Below are 13,719 nucleotides of genomic sequence, written 5' to 3'. Positions count from 1 at the left end.
AAGCTCGGGTCCTCAACCAGTTTAGCTGTTCCCTTTCTTGTCGGACGTTGCTCCTGGTATCCGCCGGAGCCAAACACCCAGCTGGAAGCTCTTCCTTCAGCTTTTCCTGAAGTTGCGACCATTCGGGATGGCCACATCCAGCACCACCGCTGTCTTCTGATGTTTGCCCACCATCGCTATGTCAGTCTGGATCTGGAGGTCCAACAGGACCTTTACCTGATTGTTCTCAACCACCTTCCGTTGTGGTCGCCATCTTGATTCCAGTCCTTGATTGGTCCGAATGTTTTTTAGATGCCATTCCTGCTATAGCCACCAGGGGGTGCGCTTCCATTACGTCTCACACAACCCTTTCACACACCTTGATGACGTCATATTCTTGCGCTTCACCTGTCGCGCCTTGTGGGAGCAGGAAACGGAGTCAACAATCCGGTTGCCTTCAAAATAAGTCAAACATGAAAGAGGAAAAGAAAGAAATAGGTTGATTTTCATTGGCAGAATGACAATGTGGTTCTTGGTTGTTTTTTAAGGAAACCCAATAAGAGCAATATTAACATGAAGATTCCTTTAAAAATACTTGAAGCGCGTAACAGGCACGGATATCCTGCAACTGCATTGCTGTCTAAAGCCACAGGAAACTTCACTCTGGGCTTGTGTTAGACGGCGAATGGTTTTATTTTGGAGGGCTCAAGCGGAAACTAATGCGCATATATAAGACGACTTCACAACTTGAAACCTAAGAAAGACGAGCTGCGAGTCATTTAAGTCATCAAAGGCCGGTCCGGTCCGGTCGAGTTGACCATCAGAGACACTTTTTTGGGCTTAGACATGGCTTTTGTGACCTGCCGGGTCCAGTTCCTGCTGGACTCGGATCCTTTCATCTGTACGAACTTTCCCGAACCTCGCAGACCTCCTACGGTGGACGTGGAGGAGAACCTGCCGCTGAGTGAGGTGGTTCCGACGATCCACAAGCTGCTGGACGCGCCGCTCAAGGTGAGACCGGTAGTGACGTCAACACACAGGTGACCCAGTCCAAAAGTCCGTTTAAGAAGTCGTCTGGTCGTCAGGCGGTTTAAATTCAGAGTTCAGCCGAAGTCCTAAATCGGCTCGTCGGCTTCTTTTTGTGTTGCTGTGCTAATTGCTACACTCAAAGACACACAGAAGTCATTGTCAGCATTCCTCCGGTTAAGTTCCAAGTTATTATATTAAATAGGAGTCTGTGTGTGAGGCATGACCTAATATTCACTTCATGACGTCATGGCCTCTTTCCAATTAGCATGTGTGCTGATATTCATGCAAGCTAGTTCACGCATGCTAGCTTCCCACGTGTGCACGTTAAAGGAGGCGTCACTTCGTCCTAACGCATCGCATGTAGTTCCATGGCGGCGAGATTCGGGCTTCCCGGGGGCGTCTGGAGTGACTGGCCCACACCGCACGCCCACCCTTCCCATCATGCACCTCTGCTGCCTGAGGCCAGGACGGGCGCTGCTGATAGGACGCTTCATGAGGAGACTTGTTTCATTCTCGGAATGTTCCCGACTTCCCTGTAGTTTTGGACAAGGAAAGGGGACGGAGGCCGGGAAGAGCAGCAGACTGTTGATAAGAACTTCCCACCGACAGGAAGGACATTCATTGTCACCACGGCGTCCGCTCGGAGGAACCCCCGCGCTCGGTTGGTTTGTTTGTGAATGGGCCGCGTGCCGCCAAGATGGCCGCCTTTGTGGTGAAACACCAAGACTTTTATTGTGAAAGGGTGTGGAAGCACCTGTGCTGAAGAATGTGGAAGGACCAGTAGTGTCACACATAATGACTGGCACCATGGCGCCACCCACTGGGCCCCTGTCACCTGTGTGTGTTTTGGGGTTTGTGTGTGGGTGGAGCCTCAAAGCATTCTGGGAAGGGCGACGGAATAGTATGATGGACAGATGACGACTACTGATGTAGATGGCGGCGTGTGCGTGTGTGTGTGTGTGTGTGCATTGAAGCTGTCCAATGTTGTTTTAACGCCTATCTGTGTGTGTGTGTGTGCACGTGCACGTTGCAGCTGGAGGAGTGCACGTTGCAGGTATCTCCACACGGGAACTACTTGGACTTGGACGCCTCGCTGTCGGAGCAGAGAGACGAGCTGGACAACTTCTACCAGGATGTGGCGTAAGGAGTCATGTGACCCGTTTATGTTTGAAAAGCTCCTCCCACTAGCAACAGTTTGCTTTTTCTTTGTCTTTTTTCTGTCTGTCCTTGCGTCACTTTGTCCGCACGTACGCATCTTCCAGCAAGCAGGGTCAGAAACGCCCATCAGAACGTTGAAAAGTCCCAAGGAATGATATTCCGGAATGTTCCACGCCGCTACGTGCGTGTGCGCGTCATGCCATGACGCCACAGACAAAATGTGCTGACTTCCTTTTTTAGCTGGGAAACAAACGTTCCTTCTTTCTTGGCTTCCTGTCACAGCTCCAGCACCCCCTTCCCCCGTTTCCACATTTCCATGCCCTCATCCTGGCACACTGGTGTCATGTGACATTTTTAGAACTTGGATCAGCACACGCAGACGCTAAAGAACATTCTAGATCCCAGTGCTCACATTCTCGCTCATATTATATCATCGCCCGCCCCAATTTCACAATGTGTGTTGACAGGAAAGGGAGGAAGCCCATCTTGGTCCTGAGGACACAACTGTCCGTGCGAGTCCACGCCATCCTGGGTAAATAGTGGCGTGTGTGTGTGTGTGTGTGTGTGTGTGGAAAAGACCCGCTTGCAGTCCATGTGGACTTGCATGTAGGACTTGATGAATCCTTTAAAGTAGAAGTCAACTGGGGTTTCTTCTCTTGCCGTCATTAAGTTCCAAACATGTTTATTCTTTTTCTTCCCTCCTTTGGCACTAACAGGAAATACCAGGCTAACTTTATCTGCACCACTTCCTGTCTCTGCACGACCAACTCCACTTTGTGTGTGTGTGTGTGTGTCACAGCACACACACACAGACACACACACATGCAAGAAGCTGTGTTGGTGTCATCACACCAGTGTGGAAGTTATGCGTCACATTGATGACTTGGTCACAGCTGCATGTTGGTGTTCTTGTGACGTGTGTGTGTGTGTGTGTGTGTGTGTGTCTTTTGCAAGCAAGGATTAAGGGACGCAACATGAGTAAGCCTGGGGGGGATTTTTTCCCTCAAGTCAAATTTCTTTGTATAGCCCTTAATCACAAAAGAGCCTCAAAGGGCTTAACAAGCAGTCGATACAGTCGATACAGTCGATACAGTCGATACAGTCGATACAGTCGATACAGTCGATACAGTCGATACAGTAGATGATAGACAATAGATGACATCCCTGATCTGAACCCCCATCAGGGCTAGGAAAAACTCAAAAAAAACAAGAGAGAGAGAGAGAGAGCGGCAGTCAAAACAGGCAGGGAATATTTTTAACTAAACGCTAAAGTTTAGAAATGAGTCTTAATTCTGGACTTGAACATTTCTACTGAGGTAGCAGCTCTAATTTGAACAGGTAGATCACGTTGGGGCCCGGATGGAAAAGGCTCTAGAGCCCGCATACTTCTTTCTGGCTCTCGGGATTGTCAATTGTTGTGCTAGGAAGGAAAAATTGCGATGGGGGAGGCCACTTTGATACATTTTGTACATTTTAAAGACGCTTAAAGTAATCTAATGGAGGTCAATAAACAATAGATGGGAACAGTGACGCCAATTCCCTTATTTTGGCTGCAGACGAATAACATTAGTTTGAACTAAAATCACTAATACTTCAACTTGCTGATATAGTTCATCTTCAAACAGCTAAAATAATGCATAAGGCTAAAAATAAGCAATGAGCTAAAAATGTCATCCAATACTTCTCTACAAGAGAGGAGAAATATGATCTCAGGGAAGAAGTACATTTGAAACACTTCTATGCTAGGACTACGTTATGCTAGCCATAGCATTTCAGTATGTGGAATCAAACTATGGAATGGATTGAGTAAGGAAATCAAACAATGCACAACGATGAGCCAATTCAAGAAACAATACAAGCAGTTGATGTTTGCTAAATACAAGGATGAAGAGTCTTGAACCAGTCATGATGTGCTATATATATCACTATATTGACACGCACTATGGTACCCATTATGGCATTGGATGATCATATACTTCCATACGGGACAAAAAAAAATATATATATATATATTAGGAAAGCAGGAAGTGAACAAATGTAACAGTTAGTGATTGTAAAAGTACCAGATGGAGGGGTAGGATTTAATAAGCTTTGCTTCTTCCTACTCCTTTTGGACATGTGGAACTGGGAACTGATTATGGGATGCACTCAATTGGAATCTGATGCATGTTCAAATGAAATGAAACCATTACCATTACCATTACCATTACCATTACCATGACCAACCCAACCAGACGTATTGGTCCTATTGCATTGCTTATTCAATCACTAACAGCACTGAGTTCCTCAGTTTCAGATCGGGCAGGTTAGGTTTTACCTGTGTAGGCTCCAGCTAGAGGGCCAAAGCTGTCAATCATTGTCACTTGGCTCCTCTGTGAGGTTAGCTTGCGTCGTGTTTCTGTGCTAACCTTCCCACGTCCCGGTGTCTTTTAGAGAAGCTCTACAACTGTCACGGCCCTGAGCTGCGCCGCTCGCTCTTCTCGCTCAAACAGCTCTTCCAGGTAAGCATACCAGCGACGCCTTCTCTTCGCCGCCACCGCCCACTTTTACGTGACGCCATGTTACCTTGTGCAGGATGATAAGGACCTGGTTCCTGAGTTTGTGGCGTCCGAAGGTTTGACCTGTTTCGTTAAAGTCGGGGCGGAGGCAGACCACAACTACCAGAACTACATCCTCAGAGGTGAGGTGCGAGGTTACCACGGCAACCTGCCGTGCATCATCCTTCATCATCCTCTCCGTGTTTGTGTGGCCGTCCTCAGCGCTCAGTCAGATCATGTTGTTTGTGGACGGCATGAACGGCGTGATCGACCACAGCGAGACGGTTCAGTGGCTCTACACCTTGACAGGAAGCCAGGTCAGTCATGTGACTGCTCCGGTGTTTTCCTAAAAGTGTTTAGGAAACACGACAGCCATTTCTTTAGTTCCTAGCAGGGACCAGCTTGCAAATGAATGGGAAAGATTTGCTGCCCCCTGGTGGACAATCACTGACTTATGAAGTTGTGTCTCCAGTCTCGACTGCTGGTCAAAACGTCCCTGAAGCTGCTCATCGTGTTCGTGGAGTATTCGGAATCCAACAGTCCTTTGCTCATCGATGCTGTCAACACCGTGGACGAACGGCGAGGTACGCACGCACGCACGCACGCAGGTGTAACAGGAATTGGGATTGGACCCAATCCATGAGCACACGTCCTGATTTAGGGTTCCATTGTGTGTGTGTGTGTGCGTGCGTGTCAGGTGTGAAGCCATGGTCGTACATGATGGACGTCCTGCACGAGAGAAACGGCGCCGACACCGAGCTGCTGGTCTTCGCCATGACACTCATCAACAAGACGCTGGTGGCGCTCCCGGACCAGGACTCTTTCTACGACGTCACCGACTGTCTGGAGCAGCTGGCCATGGAGGCCGTGGTCCACAAACACATGAGCAACATGGCCGCTGAGCCCGACCTGAAAGCGCAGTTTGCCATCTACGAGGTAACAATGGCGCGCCGTCACCATCGCCATCACCGGCGCCGTTTGACGCCGCTTCTTGAACAAAACGTGGACATCTACATTCGTGTGTGCGCAGACAGCGTTGAGGTTCGAGGACGGCGACATGAATGACCCGTCCCCTCACCTGCGTAAAGAGCGGCGAAAGACGGCTGCCAGCGAACAGGAAGGTCGTCGTAGTCGTCGCTCGTCCAGTCAAAACATTCCTGACCCGGCGTCTTCTGCGAGCTCCTCCCCCTGCACTTCCCCCATTCCTCCGGCCGCCCTCACCGCCACCAGCAGCCCTCTCTCGCTTTCCCCGTTCACCTCGGAACCCAGCAGCCCCGCCTCCAGTCCCTCCGGGTCCCTGAGAGGGTCACCTCTGCCCCCCAATGGCGACTCGAACGACACCGTGATGGCGGTGCACGAGCCGAAGACGCCGTCCAGTCCGTAAGTTATCTCTTGACTCCTTCCCTTTGGTGGTGGTCTTCACTCTCAACAGCTTGTGGTCTTCTTCTCTTGGCACTGTGCTTCTGACAATGGTGCCCCCCCCACTCCGTCCTGTCACTCTTTCCTTGCTGTGGTGTCGTCCGTCGGCCACCAGGAGTCGCTCTTTCCTCAGCCACCACATGTCTGCTTTGGGTCTGAGCAGAAGGTCGAGGCTCTTCTCCAAATCCAGCTCCATTTGTGAGGACCCGTCCACCTCCTGCAGGTCTGTCACATGCACGGATACACGGAGGCATGAAGCCACCCTGTGGGGCGGGGCCTGTTGCAGGAAAGATGGCGTGATCGCTAATCAGAGTGTGGCAACTTTGTACGCTCATACTGTCCGTGTCCTTGTCTTCCTCCCCAGCTCGTCATCCTCCAGCACGGACAAATGTTGGGATCATCAGAACGCCACCAAGATGACTTTCAAGTAGGTTGCAGCTTAGCTGACTTAAGACACGCAAGGTTGACTTGGTACCCGCCATATTGTCCTGCTTCCTCTTGTTCAACCTCTTTCTCTCTGTGGCTCCTCCCCCCCAGCGAGGATGACATGTTCCAGTGGTGAGTACACGCCAACCCGGTCCGCTTTTCTGTCCTGAGTGGGCCCCCACATTGATTCCTGTTTGTGCATGGCATCAAACCCCCGGTCAAGTGTTTGTCTGTGGCGGAGCGTCGCCGCCTCCTGTTGCTTGGTGGTGGTATTGCAGAATCTGGCCTGTTGATGTACAAACTACTGTAAGGCTGGGGTGGGCCTTATTGCTGAGACACCCACTAATGACCCACTAATGGGCGTTCTTTGGTGTGTGACCAGGAAGTGACCAGTAGGAGTGTGTGTGTGTGTGTGTGTGCGTGTGTGTGTCTCTGCAGCCCAGAAGACTGTAACATAAATGTGGACAAACCCGTTCTAAGGAAGTTTGAGTAAGTAGAGCAGCATAGCAATGCATGCTGGGAGCTGGGAGCTGGTGAGCGCATTGTGCCAAGCCCTGATGCTTGTGTGTGTGTGTGTGTGTGTGTGTGTGTGTGTGTGGTTCCTGCTCTGAGACCCAGTAAAGGACGTGGTCATTGGGGGTATACTGCAAAGCTCGTCGAGTGTAAAGCTGGGCATGCCTGTTCAACCAAGGTAGCTTTCTTTCAAAGCAGGTATACGGTATCACCATGGTAATTTAGGCTCCACTCATAACCTGGTCCACTGTCTAACTCATTCGGAGATGACATCACACTGATCCACGAGCGTTCGCTGATGAAAAGAGATACAGATTTTCAATTCGGGGGATACGCTACATTTGCTTTTTCAGCAAAAATGCAAAATCAAACGTTAACCCGGACAATGTTGTGTCTCAGCAGTCCTTGCATGAGTACTCAGCCCGTCTTCTGCCATCCATCATTGGCCATTTGAGGCGAGGGGCGGGATATACACTACCGCTCAAAGGTTTGGGATCACTGGGAAATTTTATTGGCCAGTCTGAGATACGGCTTTTTCTTGGCAGTCCTGCCGTGAAGTCCAGGATCCTGAAGTGGCCGCTTCACTGTTGATACTGATCCTGGTGTTGGACGGCTACTATTTAGTGCAGCTGCCAGGTGACCACCTGTCTTAAACTACACACTCTCACATATTTGTCTTGTTACATATTAGATATTTATGTTAGATATTGTCACAGTTGTGCAGCGTTTTTCTGTCCTTGTTAGACCCAGTTTGTGCTGCTCTCTGAAGGGAGTAGTTAGCAGCACGGTAAGAAATGTTGGTTCTAGTTTAGATTTTTAGATGGCTTTTTATAAAATGATGAACTTGGATTAGCAGCCATACCAGGAGATTGGTGCAGAGGACTGACAGTTGTTGATAGTAGGCCTCCATGCAAAAATCTACATCCTTCTTTCAAAAGCATCTCATTCATTTTCATTGTTTGTGAAATGGAAAAAAATGTTTGTGAAATGCATGAAAATGTGTTTTTCTTTGGAAAACAAAGACATTTGCAAGTGATGCCAAACTTTTGAGCGGTAGTGTACCCATGGACAATTTGGAGTTGGCAATTAATCTTAATTAGTCTTCTTATATGAAATGATTTGCTGCAACAAAGCACTTGGGAAAAACTGCCACCTGGTGGTCATTTAGAGCAGTACAAATATCGACATTCCAATTGTTGATGCAATTGATTGAACTTTTAAATGGATAAATGTCGATGGAATGTTGAGCGTTGATCTGAAATGAAAAGACTAGCATGTATAATGAGTATGATAATCGCTGTTAATTTTCACGTTTCCACGCTCGGCATTATTCTGCCAGCTGTCATCCCTCACTCAAGTGCTCATAACGCTCCATGATAATGACGTGCTCATCTTGTGTAACATACAATGGCCGCCATCGCTTGGCTTTTGAGTGGAAGTAAAACAATATGACATCACAAGCCCCCTTTTATGTGGAGGCGCCCTGAGCACAAAGTCGGTGACCACTGCTTAAATTTGTTTGGGGAACTTGGGTTTTGTTGAGCCACTTTTGTGGTAGTACCCCCTTTGGTGTGCATGTGTGTGTCATGCGTGTTTGTGTGTTGTTGTGAGACCTAATGGACAACATGGCTTTGGACTCCATAACGTGGTGAGGTGATTGTCCCCTCCGCCGTGTGTGTGTTGTTCTGTCATGCTGCTGCTGGGGGTGGTGAGGAGCAGCCTTGGGCATGGCCGGGTGGTGTCTAATTGCTGGAGCTGATTTGGGTTTGTATACAATGTTGATTCAAAATGGACCAATCAGGTGATGTGTACTCCTCCACCAATACATAGACTTTTGTTTAATCACTAAGAGACCGTTTTTGTTGTCATGGTGATGACAGCAAGTTGAATGCGAACATGGGATGTGGGAGGAGTCATTAATCAGATGAAGTCGTCATGGCAGCGGCGTCAGGTCCGCCCGCCCGCCCGCCTGCCTGATTTCTGCCTTTTAAAAACCGCCCCCCCCCCGCCTCCCCACAGAGACAACTTCCTGCGCAGTCTGGCCGCCACCCAGTGGGAGAAGAAGAGGCGGAGTAAACACCTGAGCCCCTCCAAGCTGTCCTCGTCTGATGATGTCATCACCCCGAGCCCGCAGCCGGTAGAGGACAGTGATGGAGGACTTCCTACTAATGGTAGATCTTTACATTTTTACAATAAATACGGCGAGATGGGGACAAGGTGAGAAGTACTTCACGATACGTCGGTGTGTATTTGTACACAGGTGTGACATCCGCTCCCGCCCCGCATGGCGCAGGTGAGAGCAGTCGCCCACGACCGGCGTCAGTTGGCCAACTCCAGCTGATGTTTACTGGACCTTGCAGGTGCCGTGCAGAGACAGTGCAGCACGCTGTCCAATGACAAGAAGTTCATGCTGGACATGCTCTTCTCCAAGGCCTCGGACCAAGCCCCGCCCAGCCCGACCGCTGCCCCAGACCATGGTCTTGAGCGTGGGGACGTCTCGCCTGGTGAGATGGATCAAACACACCAATGCATCTTTGACCCCTTTAAATATCCCAGTCTTCCTCCTCAGCTGATGGAGGTGTTGGGGGGCGGGGCCGGGTGTTGGAGCGCCTCTCCAGCCTCCGAGCGCGCTCGGTGGAGGCGGTCAGCCCCAGCGAGCCCAGTGCCTCCCGTAGGGCGGAGCTTGAAGGACTGGAAGGTTCCGCCCAGGTGGCTCTGGCCCGCCTGGCAGAAGAGCAGAAGGTCAGAATGATGAACATCACAACGTGTCATGTGACTTCTGGAACCAGTGCACATGTTTGCGAATGTCTCCCCCTCCCTACTGGTCATACTGGTGATGGGGGCGGGTCCAATATGCTGTCTATCATGTTGTGTCCGTGTAGAATCGCTACCTGCGGCAGCAGAGTAGCATCGACGCCGAGAGCCCCGCACACCGCCTGGAGACCACCCAGATGATGCCCCTGGGTGCCGGGGGGCCCGCCGATGCTTGGGACCAGCTCCAGCCGAGCAGCGCCACCCTGCGCATCAAAGATCTGGACTTCTCTGACCTCTTGGATGAGGAAGACATTGACGTGTTGGACATGGACACCAATGACTCCTCCTCCTCTGCGCCGCTTCTGTTGGGTGGTCCTCCTCCCCCGCCCCCGCCCCCTGGTGGGCTTGCACCTCCACCGCCCCCTCCTCCTCCGCCTCCTCCTGGCGGTTCAGTGCCCCCACCTCCTCCTCCTCTACCTGGCGCCCCTCCTTTGCCTCCGTCCTCCCAAGCGGCGACAGCAGCGACCTTCCCGAGGAAGAAGAAAACGGTGAAGTTGTTCTGGAGGGAGCTGAAGCAGGCCGACGGGCCCAAACGGTGTCGCTTTGGCCGCGGGACGGTGTGGGCATCTTTGGACAAGGTGCAAGTGGACACTGTCCGGCTGGAGCATCTGTTTGAGTCCAAAGCCAAAGAGCTGCCGGTCGCCAAGGTAACCCCAGTGTGATGTCAGTGGTCGCCATGGAAGCCGAAGCTCATTTGACTACTGTGCGCAGAAAGCGGCCGAGACCAAGAAGTCTGAGATCCTGGTCCTGGATCCAAAGCGCAGCAACGCCATCAACATCGGTATGACCGTCCTTCCCGCCGTCCACGTCATCAAGACCGCCATCCTCAACTTTGACGAGTTTGCCATCAGCAAGGAGGGAATTGAGGTACGCCCTGCCCCAGGACCAACCCCCCCCCCATGTCTGCAAATGGATCACAAAAAAGTCCAATTTGTCTCCCGTGTGCCGAGCAGAAGATCCTGACCATGACGCCCACAGACGAGGAGAAGCAGAAGATCCAGGAAGCCCAGCTGGCCCATCCGGATGTTCCTCTAGGGACAGCAGAACAGTTCCTCTTCTGCCTGGCCTCCATCAGTGCCTTGACCCCCCGCCTGCAGCTTTGGTCCTTCAAACTCAACTATGAGTCTCTGGAGAAGGTCACGCACGCACACGGGATTGGGAAGCTTCTTGAGTGTTCCCAAGTGACATCCGTGTCATCCCCCGCAGGAGATCGCAGAGCCGCTCTTTGACCTGAAGCTGGGCATGGAGCAGCTGGCGTCCAATCGGACCTTCAAGAAAATCCTGGCCACACTTCTGGCCATCGGAAACTTCCTCAACAGCTCCAACGTGAGCACGCCGGGACTCCGAGACCACTTGGAACTCGCAGCTCCACTGAGTGTGCGTCTTTGTGTTTGCAGGCGAAAGGGTTCGAGCTGTCGTACCTGGAGAAGGTGGTGGAGGTGAAGGACACGGTCCACAGACAGTCCCTGCTGCATCACACGTGCACTCTCATCACTGACAACGACCCGCAGTCCTCCGACGTCTACTCGGAGATCCCTGCCATAACGCGCTCTGCCAAGGTCTGCCCACGTCCCACGTGGTGACCCCAAACCCACAGTCGGGTTATTTAGTGTGGTTCTTTTCTCCTCAGGTGGACTTTGAGCTTCTCTCTGAGAACCTGGTCCAGCTGGAGAGGCGCTGCAAGGCGTCGTGGGAGAACTTGAAGGTGGTGTCCAAACACGAGACAAAGACATTGCTGAAGAACAAGATGGCTGACTTCCTGAAGGACTGCACGCAGAGGATCGTCATCCTCAAGGTTGTCCACAGGAGAGTCATCAACAGGTAGCCAGGACATGCTAGTGGTCATAGTTTGACATTGGAACAGATCATTTCTAAGCGATACGGTAACCAGGTTGTCCGCCACAGGTTCCACTCCTTCCTGCTGTTTCTGGGTCAGCCGTCCTCCTCGGTCCGGGACACCAAAGTGACGGACTTCTGCCGCATCATCAGCGAGTTTTCGCTGGAGTACCGCACCACGCGAGAGAGGGTGATCACGCTCAAACGCAAACGGGCCGCCCATCGAGAAAGAACCAAGACGCGTGGCAAGATGATCACCGAGGTGAAGCCCCGCCCTCTTTGGCGATTGGCCCCCCTGGGCGCTCATGACGAGCACAAGCAGGAGGGCGGGCGCGGTCTGGCGACGTCATGGTTTTTCTCTGCTCGCAGACGGAGAAGTTTTCTGGGGCGGTGCCCCCTTCTGGCAGCCCTGCCCCCATGGAGGCGGATCCCAGCATGGAAGCGGAGCATGAGAGCATGACTCACATGCTGACCAGCAGCGTCCTGAACCAGGAGCAGCGGGGCGTCAGGCGCTCCCGAGCTGTCCGCAGTAAGCCTCGCCCCCTTTGAAAGATGAATTTGCATATTCATGAGGCGGTAACATCACCAAGGTGTTGGCGATAAGACAAAATGGCCACACCTCCAATGTAAAAATGAGACCGTCTTCCTAAACTGAGCAGCCATGACTTGTGGAGGACATTCCGGAAGACCAATGACGTTTTGTTTGGACTCTGCAGGTCTCGGCAGGCTGAGTCCATCTCCCGTGTCGGTGCCTCAGGACGCCGAAAGCGTCTCCCAGAACGACCCCACAGACGAAATCATGGACCGACTCGTCAAGTCGGTGACCCGGAACCCCTCAGCCAGAGTTCCCAGTCCCAAAACTCGCAAACGCTCCCGTCTGAACAGGAAATCCAGTAAGTGTCCTTCTGGTTTTTCCACGAAGGTCATCATCATCATCATCATCATCATCATCAGCTGCAGCATTGCTGTGTCCAAAACACCGACGACGGAAATCCGTCTTGGCGAGATAAGAACCGTCATGGCTGCTGCACGGCGTGTAGCTTGGTGCTTTATTCTTCTTGGAGGTTCTGAGTCCGCCTCACTGCTGTTTTATTTGACAACAGCCGCTATCAAGTCCATCTGGCTTTGGCCACAAGACTGACCCGTCTAGCGGATCAGATTAGCCACATCTTAGACTCTTGTCCTGCACGTCAGCACAAGGACACTCCCGACAGTCTAGGGTCATCAGGACATGGACTTGGTCCACCATGACTAGAAACCAAACATTTCGACATTGATTACATGCGTGTTTACTCGTGTTAGCATGTGTGCTAACAGATGTTTAGCCTGTTGTCTGGTGTGTTTAGCTTGTCTTCCATGTCGACATGTGTTGGTGTTTCAGTGAGGAGGACTCTGAAGAGCGGCCTCAGCGTGGACGTGGTCCAGGCCCTGGGACTGGACAAGACCCCTGTCTGACCTCACGCTGGCTCATACGGACACGATGGAGATACTGGAAACGTCGGGTGACCTTGACAAAGGGTGCCAAAGTCAAGTGTGGTTGAGACGTCCATCTTTGAGCTTTTCAAAGTAACTATTTTATAGTAACTCTGAAACTTCTCTTTTTAGTTCCCATGCCAAAACTTGAACATTTTTGTCAACTTGAAGTATTTTAAAAGCTGAAAAAGAGTTAGATATTTTCAAATGGTTGTTTTTGCGCCACTGTCGGCTTTAAACTGATATTCCCTTCACCTAATGTGTGTGTGTGTGTACACTTGTGCACGTGCACTTGCTTTTTGGCTAATGTATTTTTGCACTTTTCAGCACTAAAGTTTTTTTTCAGGTTTTTAATTTAACAAATGAGTTGAATGTTATTGGAAAATGTTTATTGGGTGAACACCTTAAATAAGTGACCATTGCCATTTCATATGCAAATAAAATTGGAGCGAAGACTTTTAAAATGTGGAGTTTGCCTATTTATGGCCACAAAGGGGGAGACCGAGCCAAGGGCACGGCCGTGTTTTTGCTTGTG

At 51.1% G+C, this 13,719-nt stretch overlaps 1 protein-coding gene across 6 annotated transcripts; it reads left to right on the top strand.

Annotated features, from left to right (window-relative positions):
- The first annotated feature begins 698 nt into the window (after positions 1 to 698).
- Positions 699 to 13,648, top strand: fhod1 (formin homology 2 domain containing 1). Of its 6 annotated transcripts, none has more exons than XM_078795652.1 (27): positions 699 to 990; positions 2,042 to 2,148; positions 2,634 to 2,698; positions 4,600 to 4,667; positions 4,741 to 4,846; positions 4,926 to 5,020; positions 5,176 to 5,287; positions 5,401 to 5,639; positions 5,734 to 6,083; positions 6,286 to 6,345; positions 6,487 to 6,549; positions 6,660 to 6,680; positions 6,987 to 7,037; positions 9,081 to 9,232; positions 9,322 to 9,354; positions 9,422 to 9,565; positions 9,631 to 9,803; positions 9,944 to 10,522; positions 10,587 to 10,742; positions 10,829 to 11,011; positions 11,082 to 11,201; positions 11,273 to 11,434; positions 11,506 to 11,696; positions 11,781 to 11,973; positions 12,081 to 12,240; positions 12,428 to 12,604; positions 13,093 to 13,648. In XM_078795652.1, the coding sequence occupies exons 1-27, from the start codon at positions 826 to 828 to the stop codon at positions 13,164 to 13,166; spliced, it is 3,999 nt and encodes a 1,332-aa protein (XP_078651778.1). In that variant the 5' UTR covers positions 699 to 825; the 3' UTR covers positions 13,167 to 13,648. The 6 variants fall into 6 exon arrangements, with proteins under 6 accessions (XP_078651778.1, XP_057944362.2, XP_078651780.1 ...); XM_058088379.2 differs by having other exon boundaries at positions 6,238 to 6,345; XM_078795654.1 differs by lacking the exon at positions 6,286 to 6,345.
- Positions 13,649 to 13,719: the final 71 nt, after the last annotated feature.

Source organism: Doryrhamphus excisus, linkage group LG13, assembly GCF_037039965.1.
Source record: "Doryrhamphus excisus strain RoL-2023G ecotype Guam linkage group LG13, RoL_Dexc_Guam_v1.1, whole genome shotgun sequence".
NCBI classification, from domain to species: Eukaryota; Metazoa; Chordata; class Actinopteri; order Syngnathiformes; family Syngnathidae; genus Doryrhamphus; species Doryrhamphus excisus.
Note: the sequence above shows the minus strand (reverse complement) of the source record. Positions and strands in the feature narration are given on the sequence as shown.

Excerpts from the sequence above, each read along its gene's own strand:
- fhod1 (XM_058088379.2), top strand. The coding sequence starts at position 826 with ATGGCTTTTGTGACCTGCCGGGTCCAGTTCCTGCTGGACTCGGATCCT. Across the intron at positions 2,149-2,633 it reads AACTTCTACCAGGATGTGGC|GAAAGGGAGGAAGCCCATCT; the intron begins GTAAGGAGTCAT and ends GTGTGTTGACAG. Across the intron at positions 6,550-6,659 it reads GCCACCAAGATGACTTTCAA|CGAGGATGACATGTTCCAGT; the intron begins GTAGGTTGCAGC and ends CCTCCCCCCCAG.